This window comes from Jaculus jaculus, chromosome 13 (genome assembly GCF_020740685.1).
Source record: "Jaculus jaculus isolate mJacJac1 chromosome 13, mJacJac1.mat.Y.cur, whole genome shotgun sequence".
In the NCBI taxonomy this organism is placed as follows: domain Eukaryota; kingdom Metazoa; phylum Chordata; class Mammalia; order Rodentia; family Dipodidae; genus Jaculus; species Jaculus jaculus.
Window position 1 is genome coordinate 36517872 of NC_059114.1, and position 18126 is coordinate 36535997.

General features: G+C 38.3%; 1 protein-coding gene across 4 annotated transcripts in view; it reads left to right on the top strand.

Annotated features, from left to right (window-relative positions):
* The window catches only part of Jakmip2 (janus kinase and microtubule interacting protein 2), a 248800-nt gene that overhangs the window by 177154 nt on the left and 53520 nt on the right, over positions 1-18126 (top strand). For 3 of the 4 annotated variants that reach the window (XM_004664740.3, XM_045132489.1, XM_045132488.1), the window contains exons 3-7: positions 7020-7517; positions 10775-10984; positions 12726-12824; positions 15593-15739; positions 16370-16510. In XM_004664740.3, the coding sequence (XP_004664797.1) occupies positions 7020-7517; positions 10775-10984; positions 12726-12824; positions 15593-15739; positions 16370-16510 (1095 nt within the window). The remainder of the gene's footprint in view (positions 1-7019; positions 7518-10774; positions 10985-12725; positions 12825-15592; positions 15740-16369; positions 16511-18126) is intronic. The other variant, XM_045132490.1, reaches the window with a different exon arrangement.

Sequence of the window (18126 nt, forward strand, 5' to 3'; positions counted from 1 at the left end):
TACTGCTCTAGTACCAAGTTCACTGTTGCAGTTAGATTCACACTGCTGGGGAAAACAAAACAAAACACCTGACCAAGACCAGTTTATGGGGGAGAAAAGGTTTATTTTGACTTACAGACTCAAGAGGAGAAGGAGAGAAGAATGCAGCAGAGAGTGGATGTAACCTCCTGGCCAGCATCAGATGGACAGCAGCAACAGGAGAGTTTGCCAAACACTGGCAAGAGGAAACTGGCTGTAACACCCGTAAGCCCAACCTTAACAATGTACTGCCCCCAGGAGGCTTTAATTCCCAAATCGCCATAGCTAGGAACCTAGCATTCAGAACACCTAAGTGTATGGGGGAAACCTGAATCCAACCACCACAGTGGTTTGAGTCACAAGTCTCTCTAAGCATCATGTACTTTGAATGTTTGGTCTCTGGCTAGTGGTAGTTTGAAGGTGAAGCCTTGTTGTAAGAGATGTGTTACTGGGGGTGGGCTTTGGGGAGTATTATAACCCAGCTTCCTATGTCTCAGAGCTCAGCTCACTCTTGCTACAGCAAGAGGTGATGCCCAGCTTTACTCTACTATCTTGTCTCTGCCATCATGAAGCAGGTCCTTGGAGACTAGCCATTAGTTGCTTTTAGTTGGGTATTTTATCCAAGCAAGAAAATGGTAAGTTCAAGAATTGTTTATCCTTCAAAGCATTATTTATTGTTGCCTACTCCTTGGCTTTTGCCACCCAATGCCATACTCTTCCTAGTGTCTCTTGACACCAAGTTTTATCTTTGGGCCTTTACTTTTGTTTAGAAAATAATCATTACAGTTTTATTATTCTTATTACATATAGTAGTATAAGTCATTATATTTTAGGTCCTTGCATGTATATTGGTGGTTTGATGTAACAATAGAATATGAGGCTGTGTAAAGAAATAATTAACAAAATTAACATTTGTGTCTGCTGTTTCTTAAGAGTTACTCATCTTCGTGTATGCCAGCCTTTCCAAAGGGCTAGTCATTATTGCTTTTCTTGTTCTCCAGGTAGGATTTCACTCTAGCCCAGGATGACCTATAATTCACTCTGTAGCCTCAGGCTGGCCTTGAACTCACATCCATCTGAGCCTTTACCTCAACCTCTTGAATGCTGGGATTAAAAATATGAACTACCATGCCTGACTCCACAGGGCTTTTGATATACTCAGTTCTCACCACAACCATATGAGATGATCACCAACTCTAACATTCAAATGAGAAAACTGAGGCTGACAAAGATAAAACACTTTGCTCAGGGGGCTGGAGGGATGGCTTAGTCGTTAAGGTGTTCGCCTACAAAGCCCAAGGACCCGGGTTTGATTCCCCAAGACCCACATAAGTCAGATGCACAAGGTGGCGCATGTATCTGGAGTTCGTTTTCAGTGGCTAAAGGCCCTGGCATGTTCATTCTCTCCCCTATCTATCTTTCTATCTATGTCTATCTGCTCACTCCTCTCTCTTGTTCAAATAAATAAATTAATTAAAAAAATTTTGTAAACACTTTGCTCAAAGTTTGAGAACAGGGAGAGCTGGGCCCTGAGCGACACATAGCTCCTGGCTACAGGGTCATCGTCAGTGAGCCTTCTTTATCTATTGTAGTATGCTGTGTTTTCCTCATTTTTCTCACCCAAAATTCTGGTGAAGCAAATATTGCAGACATCAAAGAGCTTCATTGGAGGTTAATTGTACTGATAAGGATAAAGCTTTTTTAGAAAGGTGCTGACTTACAGTTAGCCCTTCAGGAATGCTAGTATTTGAGTGAGATGAAATTATTCTCTTTCCAACAATTTTCCTAATCAAAATTATATTTTCTCTACTAAATAATTCCCTCTATTCCAAAACATTATCTTTCTCACATATTTATTTATGCTCAAAAATAGTTTGTTCAGGACTGGTGAGATTGTTCAGCAGTTACAGGCTTATTTGTAAAGTTTGCTGGCGGGGGTTTGACTCCCCAACATGAGTTGTTTGCAGTGTCAGGAGGCCCTTGTTCACCATTCTCTCTTTTATCTCTCTCCTTCCCTTCATCTCCCTGTTAAGCAAATAAGAATGTTCTTAAAACAGAAAAGACATAGACATCTCTGTGTATAGTTGTTTTGAGATTTATGGTACAGATTAGATATATTGCCTTACTGAGTCAGTCAGCACCATAAATCATTTTCATAAAAATAAGCTTCACTACATAAGTGTCATTTCCTCTTAATTCCTCAAAATTTTGGCTCTCCTTCAAAATGAAGCATTGTTCCCCATGTTAAAGGGAAAATAGTCATGTCAAGAAATCCTGAAGATAATGGCAGTTTCCATGAGAACTAAAACAAGTACACCTAAGAAATGTACAGTGTTACTGAAATTCCTGGAATTGTCTGTGATTTGTGAATTCCCTTAAGTGATAGCCAGTATTTGCTTATATTAGTTTTTGACTTCAGATTGAAATATCTACCCCTCTTTCTTTCTTCCTTCGTTCCTTCCTCTCTCCCTTCCTCCCTCTTTTTCTTTCTTTCTTTCCTTATTCTTTCTTTCTTTTTTTAGTTTTCAAAGTAGGGTCTCACCCTAGCCCAGGCTAACCTGGAATTCACTTTGTAGTCTCAGGCTAGTCTCTAACTCACAGTGAACCTCTTACTTTTTTGTTTTATTTTTTGTTTTTTGTTTTTCAAGATAGGGTCTCACTCTGGTCCAGGAAATAACTATGTAGTCTCAGGGTAGCCTCGAACACACGGTGATCCTTCTACCTCTGCCTCCCAAGTGCTAGGATTAAAGGCGTGCGCCACCACACCCAGCTTGAACCTCTTACTTTTGTCTCCCCGGTGCTGTGATTAAAGGCACACACCACCACACACAGCAAAATATATTTTCCATACAACTATATTGTCAGGATTTTTTGCTTATTTGATCTATCTTCCATGTGAAATATATTTTCCATGCTTAGATGTTGTCAGGTGTTTTCATTCTCTCCCTTCCTATTGGCACAGAAAAACATATTATGGTTTATAATTTGGGGAAAATTGCAGAATTATACGAAGTTACAATGTTATTCACATGAAGAGAATTTGATATGAATAACTTCAGGGGGATTTTTCTTATATTTATTAATATTGTCTTATATTATAATGCCTTATAGTTCAAATTATTTCTCCATGTAGTTTCAAAATTTAACCCAGAAATGACTATTGCAGGTATTTTTTGAGCAAGTTTCTTAGAAGCAGATGGTAGAATAAAATATAAACTCATAATGTCTATTTTATCCATTTTCACATTTTTTTTATTATTCTGAGAATTGTTAGTTCCCCTTCATAATAGGTGACTCAATGGTCCTGTGGTCATGACACTTTTGTAAATGTCTAGGGTAAATATTTCCTCCTGAAATTGAAGAGGACTAGATTCTGAATTCACATTCCCAGTGTCTTATATGGAAGGTAAACTGGGTTTCTAAAGCAGTTTAAAAAAATAGGTCCTTCCCCTAAAAATAAATGCATTATCTAGAACAGGTGCAAACAAACTTGCCTATAAAGGGAAGATGGTAAGTGATTCAGGCACAATGTGCAAGAACGTCTGTGAAAATGTTTAGTCTGTTGTGTCCTGCAACACTCAACAGCCTTAAGTGGTGTGTGAACAAATGGGAATGGCTGCTTTCCAGGATACCTGTATTTATAAAAGAAGAGAAAGATCAATCTGGCCTTTGAGCTCCAGATGCCTCAGGTTGGGAAGATGACCTCTTCTATTTTCTCTAGAAAGACAGACTAAGAGTGAGATCTAGGCAGCCCCTGCTGAAGCACCTGGTGAATTGACAGACACAGGAGTGGGCATTCTCATGTGATGTGCAGGTGCAGGTGGGGATCTTTAGTGACTGTTCACTTTTGTTCTCTAAACTGTATGACAAGCTTTATTATTCTTGCCTCTGATTAGAGAGCTCATCAGGAAAGCATGTTTGCATATGTTTAATTCCATACATGTGTTGTGCTGGGCATAAAGGGATATAGAGCAGTAGCTTTCTAGAAGTTTCTAATCTGGGCAAAGGATAAGAGAGTGGTGTTGAAAACAGGCAATCATGAAAAAAAAAAGAAAGAAAGAAAAGAATCATCATATAACCTGAAAGAAAATGTGAAAAGGGCCAGTGAGGATGTATCACTAAAGCATGCTAAGAAGACAAAGTGGAGAAGTAAGCTGTGTCCCGGGAAAACAAGGTTGCAAGACACGAGAGGATGACAGAGGGTGCACCAGGAGGATTGCTGAGGGACAGGCTGGTCAGGGAAAAGTAATTCTATGTACAAAGTACCAAGTAGCCTCAATTGATGTCTTTTTATTACTTTTCCCTCCTCCATCATGTACAACAACCTGTTGGTTGGCCCAATGTTATGCAGGTCTCATGCAGATACTGACAGCCACTGTGAGAACATAATTTCACTATGTAATCTTTATGAAAATGATTAAGAGGACATTTTACTACCTTTATTTCATGGTTAAGTTTCAAAATCCAGCATTTCAAGTCCTCAGTTCAGCCAGTGGTCACCATGCTATACAGTGCAGGGCAGAGCATTAGAGGGTTCTCCCAGGAGGAACTGAAGCCTGATCTGAGGAGAAGTCAGAGGACAGGCTTTGAACATGCCTGCTTGCTGTCTTTACCATGTCTTTCTGGGCTGTGAACTTTACAGAAGAACCATCATGAGACTAATCATTGTGTCTTTAAAGGTAAAATATTTCTAAAATGCTACTTGACTTAGAAAATATTGTTATAGCTAAAGGTGGGTAAACAAACTATTGAGGTAAGTAAGATCTCAGATGCTTTATTATCACAATGATTTCAAGGGGGACTTTGACTCAAGAACATTTCCAACTGGAAAATCTTTCAACTATTGTTTTACCAAACCTTCCAACCTGTGAAATGGCAGAGACTCAATATTACTCAACTAGCTAATACTCCTGTGGCTCCCTGAGTTTCTTCTTTTCAAACATGGTGCGTGTGTGTGTGTGTGTGTGTGTGTGTGTGTGTGTGTGTGTGTGTCAAGACAAAGAAACAGAGAATGGGTAGCAGGCATCAGAAATAAACTGTTAAGTGGAGGACACAGCAGGGCTGGATTAGAAAGAGATGTCTTGCCGCAACCCAGTCCACAAAATCAGAGGCTGACTCAGTCGTATCAAGGCAGTACAACCCTACTAGAAGACATGCATTAGCATTTACAAATGTGACAAAATTCAAAATCTCATTTCAAACAGATTTTTCCCTCTTTATTTTCTGTTTAGCTGACAAGAAGCCTTAAATGAATTTAATACTCAATCACAATAGAAATTAATATTATATATATAATGAAAGTATTTAGAGGGCAATTTGATAGGTACAATATAGTTATATAAATAAACAACAGTAGTAAGTTCTACCTTAGGGAGATCCTCCCAGCCATAGAATTTTGACTAGGCTTTTTAATATAAGGTATGAGTACCACCCATTGAAGTGGGCCTCAAATCAAGTTAGAGAGAAGCTGGTTATCTCCATAACAGACATGTCCCTATTGCCCTAGTGACCACATCTTCCTTGGGAAGCCAGTTATGCAGCTTGTAGGGTCCATTACTGGTTAAGGCCACTGATGATTTTTCTCCTTCAGCAGGCAGCATAGTGCTTTTTAAATCTATTACCACTAGTCAGCAGAAAAGAGGCTTTCAGCTCAGTTCTAATTTGATTTTTCTGCATCCTGCAAGCCAAGCATGTGGTGTCTTTGGCACTAGGGCCTTACCATCTAGTTCTGGTAAGAAACCAAGAGCCTTGACAATAACCTGTATTGTGTTGAGGACATTACACATCTTGCTAAACAGCTGGCACAGAGATTTTTCTGTGACAGCCTATGATTTCTGGCCACAGCATTTATACTATCACTCTATATTTTAAAGCTTGTATATTTTCTAATTATCTAACAAAGAAGATGTTTATACAGATTATTTATTATATATATATATATATATATATATATATATATATCCCTCTTTCCACACCTCCTGCCAAACCCCCTCACCCCACTTAGACATTTACCCCCCCCCAATATTTCTGTTCTCTACTTACTTATCTACTATCCCCTCCCCTTAAGCCTTCCACTATACCACCTTTCTAGCTTGCTGGCCACCAAGAAGAATTAAGATAAAGAAGTTTAGGAGAAATGCCCATCACGTTACTTGGAGTGTTGGCTGGTGGGGACAGCAAGGTCAAACGATAAGTGGGAGTGGAGCACATGCAAAGACTTTTGTGGAATGTGCAGAAATTATAGCCACTAAAGTCCTGCATTAAAGAGGGTCCAACAGACTGCAGGGTTTGGATGTTGTGTGTTGCTAACTAGTGTGTACGCATGTGGGTATCAAGTTGGGAAATGGAACTAGGCTGCTGTACTATGAAAGCTAAAATTGTGGTTGTTATAAGTATATTTTCACCTTCTCCATTATCAGTAGCTTGCCTCCCACAAAAAACAAGCAGGTAGAGACATCTTGAATTATCTTAGGTACTTATTTGCCTGGTCACAGTGTTGAATTTTGAATTATTCACATTTGTCGATTGGCGTACAGCTAGAGTTGTGCAGTCTGCATTGAACTCTTATCCACCAAGGGCAGAGCCACTCAGAAACACTTCCCAGTTTTAATGTGTGTGAAAATTACCTGTAGGCTTGTTAAAATGCATGTTCTGATCCATAGGCTTGGAAGGGAGCCCAGGCTTCTGCATTTCTAACAAGCTTCTGGGTGAAGCCAGAGCAGCTTATCTGTGGACCACACATGGAATAAGAAGACCCTAGAACACCAAGCATTTGTCTGAACATACTGAAATAAACTTCTTAGGTATTTTCTCCTTTTACACACCTTATCATAGCTTTAAGGCCTGTGGTTGCTTTTCCTCTGAGCACACAGGGCCCTGGAAGTTTTGAAAAGAGATGAGGAATTAAGAGATCACAGCAGCCTAAGCTGCAGACCCTGCCCAGGAGCACACTTTTTCTCTGAGGCTCATGTCTTTTCATGCTTTCACCTCTCTGCATTTAGGTATCAAAGCTTGAAAGAGAGAAAACTCAAGAAGCAAAGAGGATCCGTGAGCTGGAGCAGCGCAAGCACACGGTCCTGGTGACAGAACTGAAAGCCAAGCTGCACGAGGAGAAGATGAAGGAGCTGCAGGCCGTGCGGGAGAATCTCATCAAGCAGCATGAGCAAGAAATGTCAAGGACAGTGAAGGTGCGGGATGGGGAGATCCAGAGGCTCAAGTCTGCTCTCTGTGCTCTCCGGGATGGCAGCAGTGACAAAGTAAGGACAGCGCTCACCATTGAGGCCCGGGAGGAGGCCCGGAAACTGTTTGACGCGGAGCGCCTGAAGCTCTTGCAGGAAATTACGGACCTGAAAACCGCCAAGAAGCAGGTGGATGAGGCCCTGAGCAATATGATCCAAGCAGATAAGATCAAGGCTGGGGACCTGAGGAGTGAGCATCAGTCCCACCAGGAAGCCATCTCAAAGATCAAGTGGGAGTCAGAACGGGATATTCGACGGCTGGTTAGTAGTCCCATCAGGACAGGGCAAGAATTTTATCTTTCAGGTTCAGAGCTCAGTAGTATTTGTTAATTGAAGTGTTTCCTTTTGTGTACATTATAAAAAAAATACCCATGTTTTTGCCTGATGCTATAGGTAACTAAGTAGTTTGGTAGAAATAAGAATTACATATGGTAAGAGATTGTGGAATCGCCCCTAGCTGAATTCTCCAAGTCCACAGGGATGAAGAGTATGCAGTGACTTGTTTTCTTGAATAGCTTATAAGCATGTTGTAAATTACAAACTGGTTCAAAACAGCATGTTTCGGTGGGTTTTCATTTATAACATTCCACTGGGTAATTCATATGACCTAGACACTGGCCTTCCTGACTGCTGCTCTCACACCATAACCCACAAACCCGTGGAGAATACCAGCAACCCTACTGAGGAGGGAAAAGGGAACAGATGGTACCAGCACATGATGCATCAATACAAAGTATGTTCTTAATGAAAGAAAGAAAGAAAGAAAGAAAGAAAGAAAGAAAGAAAGAAAGAAAGAAAGAAAGAAAGAAAGAAAAGAAGGAAAATGGCAGCCATGAAAACATCCTCAGTGATTCATCAGTCTTTTCCCCCTCCTGAAAGTATTATAGCTCCAACAGAGCTATAAAATCCCCAGTCATTTGAAAAATAGATCTTTTTCCTCAAAATAAGGAAGGAACTCTTGTCATCATGATTTTCTTAATTGGATTTTATTCATAAGTAGCTTATTTGCTGTTTTTCAAATTTCCTGTCTTAGTTCTCTTACAATATTAAAATTTAAAACAACTATAACTGTTTTCTAAAAGGTATATTATATCCTAAGTTAACCTTGTTCAGTCTCTTAAAGAAGGAGTTATATACATCTATACTCAGAAGTTTAGGATTATTTAGAACTTGGTCACATCTTGTTAAATTAGCCATCCTCTTTATACTCCTCTAAACATAGTAGTAGTTTTTGAGGAAAGAACATTCTTTCCCTCTGGTGCCTGCCAATTCTAAATAGCTATTTTCTAAGAATTACATTATTGCTCATTTTATGATAGCTCTAGGATTTCCACTTTAAGTTAAAAAATGGTTACCATAGAACCCCTTCTTTTTTCTTTCTTTCTTTTCTTTATTTTTTTTTTTAAGTTTTAGTTTTTTGAGGTAGTGTCTCGCTTTAGCTCAGGCTGACCTGGAATCCACTCTGTAGTCTCAGGGTAGCCTTGAACTCATGGCGATCCTCCTACCTCTGCCTCCCCAGTGCTGGGATTAAAGACATGCACCACCACACATGACTTAATAGGTCATTTAAAAAAGATAAATAAAAGTAATTTCCTTAGCATTATAATGCAGTGTGACTGTAAAATACTGCTTTTGTCAAAATTTCTGATTTTTTTTTTTTTTTTTGCTTGCAATTCATTCTACTGTATTGTTTGACAATAATGGCCAAATGCAGTGCAGAAATAGTAGTCTCTGCCCTGCCTTTGGTTTCTGACATGACTGTGGCTGATGAAGAAAGCATCAATACCTAACCATGGAGAGTGCAGGTAGGCAAAAATTAGAGGAAAATTTTGACTTATGTATTTTTGTTTGCCTTTATCTGTAAAATCTACAAGTTAATCAAAAATGTTTTCCATGACTTTTTTTTCAAGCATTTTGCTGCAGTAGGTATGAATTCCTTCTTAATAACATTGCTATATCTCAACCACTGGAAGAGTGGTTCACAGTGTGGGCACAAACAGAAGAACGTGGAACCTGTTCCAGTAATATATGCATGCTTTTCCTCATTGTTTCACTTATTTATCCGTACCTTCATCCCCACATCCACTTTGGGAACTGGAAGGATAAAAGCAGGAACTGTTGTTTTCAGAAAAATAATTCCCAGAGAATTTTGGAACATATCACTCCTCACCTTTGGTTGATTTTCAGTATTCTGAGACCAGAATCTGTATTCATAACTTCTCTATAGTAGAGCCTCTTCACTACAAAACACTATCTGTTCCACAGGACCCTATTTAGGAAAGACTTGGGGAAATATCAATAATTTTGTAGCCAGTACAGCATAGTGCCTACACATGTACTCTGGAATGAGATTATCCAGTTAAAGAACCAGGCTTCACAATTCACAAGACAGGTGATAGTAACCAAGCATTCAGCCTCTTAAGTTCTCAGTTATCATCTGTTAAATGGTGATCACTTAACTTCCAGAATGATGTTCTGACTATAGTGCTTCCAGTATGGGAAAGATCAGTAGATTTCACTTACAATTACGGTAAGCATAAGAATAATTGAATGGGTGGTAAAGGGCTGGTTTCCTTCCAAGTCCTGTTGAGTATAGGGCTTCAAAACCAGCCAGGTGCATGCACATCAAGAGGTGTGTTTACTGTAAGTAATTCTTCACATGAACAGTCTGAAAAATAAATATGGACTCAGCTAAGGATACACTGGATTCTTGATACACTTAGAAACTACTGATGATAATTTCTCCCCAACCAACAGGACACTATTTCTCCCTCATAATTTATGAGACAAAAGCCATGGGGACTTGGCTCCAGTGCCCTCCCAAAGTTGACCTAAAGTTTAGTCAAATATCAGAATCAATAACCATGCATTTATATGTGAAAGATACATGACTATGCAACACAAGTTCTGTCCCAAATGCTTCTCAGTTTTCTTCGTGGTCTACAGAGCACAGCAAGGATGAACATAGAGTGAGCTGTTAAATATAAAAAGGCACTTTTAGGAATTGGAAAACATGGTGTTTGTGTTCAATGTACTTCCTTAGTTCCATTTTGAATATTCACATAGATTGAAATGAAATGAGAGGAAAAGTTTTTCACTTCCAGATAACCAGCTGACGGTATCAATTATTACTATTTGCACTGAAATCAAATACTTATTCCCCTAAAGAGGCAGTGTAACAAACAAAAAGCAAATGTTTTGAGAAACAGTGTGTGATGTTCAGAATGGATTAAGTGAAATATGGTCCATTTAGATTATCATTTTCTAATCAACACAGACCATTATTGAAGGAAAATATGCCTACAGGATATATTAGAGATTAAAATATAACTAACCTTGAGTAGTCTTTTATTACATAATGTTACCCCATATTATTGATGAGTTTAGTAAATTTGTCAGATCCATAACTATTTTTTCTGTATCAATCAGCAGAAAGAAGGTATTTATTTGTACCTTAGTAAAAGAAAAATTCTTTAAAACATCATTAAATAAAATGTCTGGGGTCTCATTTAATTCAGATGGATGAAATCAAAGCCAAGGACAGAATCATCTTTTCCCTGGAAAAAGAACTGGAGACTCAGACAGGCTACGTCCAGAAACTCCAACTACAGAAGGAGGCTTTGGATGAACAGCTCTTCCTAGTTAAGGAGGCGGAGTGTAACATGAGCAGTCCTAAGAGAGAGATCCCCGGAAGGGCCGGAGATGGCTCTGAACACTGCAGCAGCCCTGTAAGTCACTTCAAGCTGAAGTTAACAACTCTGGAGTCATCTTTTATTTAGATCCCAAGTTTTACTTTTCACTTAAGCTCTTTCACAACTTTTTACAACTTCAAAGAAATCAATTCTTCCTCCTACTATAAAAACAGCTGGTGTCTTGGGAGTAAGGTTTTCTAAACTCTTGATAACAGAGTGGTCTGCACTGCATGCATTAGCAGATCACATGAGAATTACAAGTCTAAAGAGAACCTTCATAGAATCCTTCTAGCCACATGATACCTACTCAAACTTGAGTGTATTATAAGAATTATACATGAAATGAAAATATTTTGCTTCTCATCATGGCTGATAATTTTCCCTTGTGTGCATTATTGGGTTAGAAATTGGAAATGCAAGTTATCATATACAAAGGTTGAAATTTATACCTGTATAAAACACAGAACCATTTTATAAGCATAGCATGAAAGCTTCTGGTCTTATTGAAGTTACCACCTCACTGGATTTTCATTATTTTATATGAGAAATTATTTTTGGATATACAAGAGAAATTAACTTATATATAGAGGTTGCTGTCATATCTTTCATATGATTTAACTCCTAAAAAGGTTAAAATATATTATTTAGGAACAGAGCTGAGTTACAAAGTATACTTAGAGTAAAGTAATGAATAATTCATGGACAGGTAGTGGTGGAAAGCACACCAGTCTCAGATTTTCTCTTGTTAATATCTATGTGGAACATGCCACAATTATCAAGACAATGGGCTTTTGAGCCAGTCCCATTGGTTTAAATTCTACATCTGTCATTAACTGAGTGGCTTTCAGCAAAGCACTTCACTATGAGTATCCTTATCTTTAAAATGGAGGCCTTGGTATTTTCTGTAGGGCTGATCTAAGGCTTAGAAGACAAGATATAAACATTTTTGAGTGCAGTAACTGGCATAGAGTTAGCATTAAATACATATTAATTATTGACTAATTGACAGTAGCCACAAAACCAGGAATGAGTTAAGAACTGCCTGAATTTTGCCCTTTCTGCTGAATCCTAAGATATTGTGACTCTGGGGATGTAATGTGTGTAAAACTGCTTCATCAACAGTAAAGCACTCTCAAATGAAAAATGATATTCCTATGATCATGAGGATAGCAGTCATGTAGGATAGGATTAAGCCATAGCTGCTGCCTGTGAAATGATTCAGGCTGATTCTGGCAGTTGCACTGAGAAAAAAATAGTTTATTCTAGACTACCCTACAAAGTTATTACCTTTATTACATGAAGGTAATGTTCTCTCCTTCACACTGATTTTTCCAGAAGTATGACACAATTTGCAAAGCCCCATGTCAATCTCTTAAGATGTCCCCTCCTGTCACTGTCTGTGCTGTGCAGAGCAGTGTGCATCCAGGACACAGGGATGTTCCTAGAACCTCATGCTATCACAGCATAACCCTGATCTCAGTGCAGGGCTCTGATAAGCTGATTCAGCCTTCTACCGTTCCCCCACCATGAATCTGGGTTTGAGGGACTATCTGCCACATATAAATCATTCTTTTAAATTTAATCAAGCTTGGTCTTTAACCCAAATGGGGAATATTGGGAGTTAGAAAAGTAAATATTTACTCTTCTCAAACAAAGGAACTGTAACTTCATGAGCCAGATAAGGAGTACTGAGTGACCCTGTGACTTTCTTGAGTGGCATTCTAAAACTTTGGGAAAATCATTATGGAAGAGATACCCATTTAATTTTCATGTATAGGATTTGCGAAGAAATCAAAAGAGAATAGCTGAATTGAATGCCACTATCAGAAAATTAGAAGACAGGAATACCTTGCTGGGAGATGAACGAAATGAATTGGTAAGTTGTACTCAAACTACTTTTATTATATTTTCTGTTAAGTGTTATGGTATAACAGTACATATTATGTTACAGAAACATACCATAAGAGAAAAATGCCAATAATAAGAATATGATGCAGTAAATAAAGCCCACCTAGCTACAGTCGAGAAGAAAGGTGGAGGGCTACCAGGGTATCAGGACCTCCTGGTCTTAGGATCCCTCCCATTTATCACCCACTAAAGATGACACTATTCTGATTTTGTCACTACAAGTGTCTATCACCATTTTAAACTTTTCAGGAGAATCATATAATATTTATGCTTTTCAGTCTGGCTTTTATTGCTCAGTATTGACAAATGTGGAGCTGCTTCTCTTTCCTTGGCCTATACCATTCAGTTAGCACAGGACTATGTACCCATTCTGTTTTCAGGGATATTTATGGGATTTCTTAGGACATTCAAAGTATTAGGAATGGGGCAACTACATGCACATGATCAGCTGTTTTCTAACGTTACTGTAATAAAACTTCCTACTCTGAGCTCTGATGTGTAAAGGTTGAATTTTCTCTATTTCTTTACTAATATGCATAGTTCATTAAATTTAACCATTTTGGTAGACATAAAGTATATTCTTATTTTGATTTTAATGTTAATATTTATTATTTCTCAAGAGGTTAAGTGAGTTCTAACATCTCTGCTGGCATTTTGGATTTCCTTTAGTATTTGCATTTAGTATTTTGTTCTTTTTCTTTTATGTTTCATGTTTATTAGTAGTATCTTGGATATTTTTAAATGTTTTGTGTGCTAATTATTTTTTATATTCTGTTCTATGGCTTATAGTTTTACATTTTTTTAAAAATTTTTGATACTTTTTATTTGTTTATTTCAGAGCAACAGACAGAGAGAGAAAGAGACAGATAGATAGAGAGAGAGGGAGAATGGGCTCACCAGGGCCCCCAGCCACTGCAAACGACCTCCAGACACGAGCGCACCTTGTGCATCTGGCTAACGTGGGTCCTGGGGAATCGAGCCTCAAACCGGGGGCCTTGGGCTTCACAGGCAAGCACTTAACTGCTAAGCCATCTCTCTAGCCCTAGTTTTACATTTTAATGGACTTATAAGAGTTATTTTTCCATTTTATTTTTGTACTTTTTGTTGTTGTTGTCATTAATTTTCAAGCAGAGAGAGAGAGAGAAAGAAAGAGAGAGATAGAAGAAAGATGGGCAGAGAGTGAATGGGTGTGCCAGGGTCTCCAACCACTGCAAACGAACTCCAGATGCATGCACCCCCTTGTGCATCTGGTTTATGTGGGTCCTGGGGAATCAAACCTAGGTCCTTTGGCTTCACAGGGAAACACCTTCACTTCTAAGCCATTTCTCCAGTCTACTTGGTAATTTTTTATGAGAGAGAGATTTGGAGTGCCAGGGCCTGCAGCCACTGCAATAAAATTCGAGACACATGTGCCACCTTGTGTGCATGTGTGACCTTGTACACCTGTGCAACCTTGTGCATCTGGTTTACCTGGGATCTGGAGAGTCAAACACGGGTCCTTAGGCTTCACAAGCAAGAGCCTTACCCACTAAGTAATCTCTCCAGCCCTTCCTCTCCTTTTAAAATATATTTATTTTAGGTAGTGTTTTCTCTAGACTTGGCTTTACTATCATATCAACTTTTAAAAGTATGTATGTATGTACGAGACAGAAAGAAGCAGATAGAGAGAGAGAGAAGAGACCATGGGCACATCCAGGCCTCTAGCCACTACAAATGAATGCCAGATGCATGCGTCACCTTGTGCATCCAGATGCATCTGGCTTTATGTGTCTTCTGGGGCATCGAACCTGGGTCTTTTGGCTTTGGACGCAAGCACTTTAACTGCTAGGCAGTCTTTCCAGACCTCATCCCAAATTTTGTTGTGTTATAATGTGTTGCTATTTCATTCAATTTTTTTCTGATGTCATGTAATTTTTTCTTTGATTCAGAAGTGATAGTTAGAAGTGCGTGTCTTAATTTCCAAACATTTGGAGATTTCTTTTTGATTACTTAGTACCAATTCTTCAATTTTACTTGAGTTAGTGGTATTTCATTTCTTTGGCATTTATTGAGATTTTCTTTATTTCTTCAGCATATGATCAATTTTAGAAATGTTCCATGTTCTCATGAAAAGAAGATGTATTCCATAATTATTATTACTTATAACTTCTGAGCACATAATGAACTTGTTAAAACCCATTTAAAATTTTCTGTATCCTTCTGATATTTTTGTCTACCTGTTCTTATCTATCTGTTCCAATGTGTATTTCTCTTAGTTTTGTCAATTTTGTTTAAATGTGTTTGAAGTTATTTACTAAACGTTTACACATTAATATTTGTTGTTTGGTATATTGACCCTTTCATTACACTTAAGTATTTTATTTCCTTGATATAATGTCTAGTATTAGTCATACACACACACACACACACACACACACTTTGTATGAATCTTGCTTATATATTCATACATATACACTTCTGTAACTATATATACATCACCTTGGTCTCAGTATAGGGCTCTAATAAGGTGATCCAACTGCCACTTTGCCAACCATAAGAAAGAAAAAAGAAAAGGCACTGAAGGGAAGTATAAAGAAAGTAATTGATGTGTTAAATGGAGGTCTGAAATGTCAGTGGTTAGTGCTGAGAACACAACGAAAGAGACAAAGGGGTGTTTTTGTTCCCTTACCCATTGACCCCATGCCTACCTCTCCCTAAATGGAATAAATGAATGCATTCTAACTTATTTCTTCCTAGTTGAAACGTGTGCGGGAAACTGAAAAACAATGTAAACCTCTCCTGGAGAGGAACAAGTGCCTCGCCAAGAGAAATGACGAGTTGATGGTGTCTTTGCAACGCATGGAAGAGAAATTGAAAGCCATTACCAAGGAGAATTCCGAAATGGTGTGTATCCCAGGCGGCAAAAATGTAGCTCCCTTCGTTCCCTTACTGCATGAGCTGGATAATTTGTTGCTTCTCTGAGATATTTCTAAATTACAGTGCAGTTTGGATTTTCTCTTATGACGGAAGGAAGCTTTAAGGAACCAAGAAAGAGAAAGTTGCTGCCTCTGAGTCATATGGAGTTTGTAAATTTGCAGATCTGAAGGACTGCTTTAAGGAATCTGCAGTCTCTTCAAAAGCTTGTAGATGCTGAAGCAAATCCTCAGCCACAGAAACTTCCTTCCAAGATTGTATTAGCATGCCCTCTACAGTCCTGGGAGAGAGGTTAAACATTGCATAGAAAATCAATGCCACCACTTGTATTATGTATGGGTAACTGATATGCTAATGCATTCCTTAAAGGACTTCCAAGCAGCCATAGGAATTTTCAGAAAAATCCATGAGGACTTCACCATATTATGACAGATAAAATGTGCTTGAGAGTTTTCATTGGCATAGATAACAGTGTATAGTCTAGTGGGGGCAATATTCAAATTTAACTGGAGCCCTATTCCTGGAAGTACTTTATATTAATAACTAAAGTTTGGTATTCTTTAAGTTCCCACATTTACTTTTTTTTTTTTGCCAATCTAGAGAGAAAAAATAACATCTCACCCACCCCTGAAGAAATTAAAATCATTGAATGACCTTGATCAAGCTAATGAAGAACAAGAGACAGAGTTTCTAAAACTTCAGGTCATAGAGCAACAGAATATTATTGATGAACTCACAAGGGTAGGTCTGAATCCATCCATAACCTCTAAGCTACTCCCAAGGATAAGTAGCCAGCAAACCTGGGTACAATGGAAGCATTTAATGTTTTGGATTAACCCCCAAAGCCCACATTCATACACTCAGTATGTGATTATCTTCCAGAGACTATTCCAAAAATATTTTCTGCTACTGAACTGCTTTATAGTTTCCACTGATACTTGTTCATCAGCTAGTTTGGTAACACAGATAATGGCTTCCGAGCACATAATAAGCATCTGAGCATAAATGAGCTTTCAAATGCATTGTTGTATATGGACAAAGGGTAAGTAGATGTAAGTTATAATTGTCTTCCAATATCAAGATCCTTATGCCCATTTTTCCTATAACAGGATCATATACTTCTAGTTTCTAATACTAAATCATTGTCTGCTACATAGATCCAGTTCAATAAAGATTTCAGGAATAAACCACAACACCATAATTTTGCAATGATGTTGGAATTCTAGCACAAATTTTTTCAATTGACGAGATAGTTATTGCTGTCCCATGTGCATCTGGCTGAGGTCCTCACTAGCAGCATTATGAACTGAAAGATCCCCATGCCTTTGGGTTTTCCTCTTTGCCTCTCTACCTTTATTCTGAAGGTGACACTTCCAAACCAAGCCTAGGTGGATTTGAGAATTAGTGAGGGACAAAGGGCTGTTAGGCAATAGTCTCCAGAGTATGTGAGCAAGATGATTAACTACTGTTGAGAGTGGGAAAGACTAATTTTTGTCTGCAATTATTTATTTTTAAAACTACTTTTTGTTTTTATCTATTTGAGAGATAGAGATACAGAGAGAAAAAGGCAGATAGTGAAACAGAGAGAGAATGGGTGCACCAGGGCTCTAGCCACTGGAAATGAACTCCAGACACATGTGCCACTATGTCTATCTGGCTCAGGTGGGTCCTAGAGGACTGAGCCTGGATCCTTCGGCTTTGTAGACCTTAACACTAAGCAATCTCTCCAGTTCTATAATTATTTAGTTTTTAAAATGTTTCCAAATTGAGTATAGATTATAATGTGTACATACTTGGTTAAGAGGGTAATCAAAGCAATACATAAAATTTTACAAGTCTTGGGCTGGAGAGATGGCTTAGTGGTTGAGCACTTGCATGTGAAGCCTAAGGACTTCGGTTCAAGGTTCAATTCCCCAGGACTCATGTTAGCCAGATGCACAAGTTCGTTTGCAGTGGCTAGAAGCCTTGGCTCGCCCTCTCTCCTCTCTTTCCCTCTCTCTGCCTCTTTCTCTCTCTGTCACTCTCAAATAAATAAATAAAAAGTTAAAAATTTAAAAAAAAAAATTACAAGTCTCATATATTCTGAGGTTTTAGTATCAAAATATTTTTACTTACATAGTTAATTTTTTAAGTGTCAAAATGGTGCTTTTTTAAATCAGATCATTTATTAAGTAGGGTATGAAGCCTGGGCCACTCACTTCACTCCCACATGTTAGTAAGTCACAGACTTCACATGTTCCCCAATTCAAGAATGTACCACTTTTGACCATTTTGACAATAAACTATAAATTTCCTACAGGATTTTGGCCTGTTTAAGCAAGTTGAGCAGGGACACATTCCACATAGTTTATTTTCAT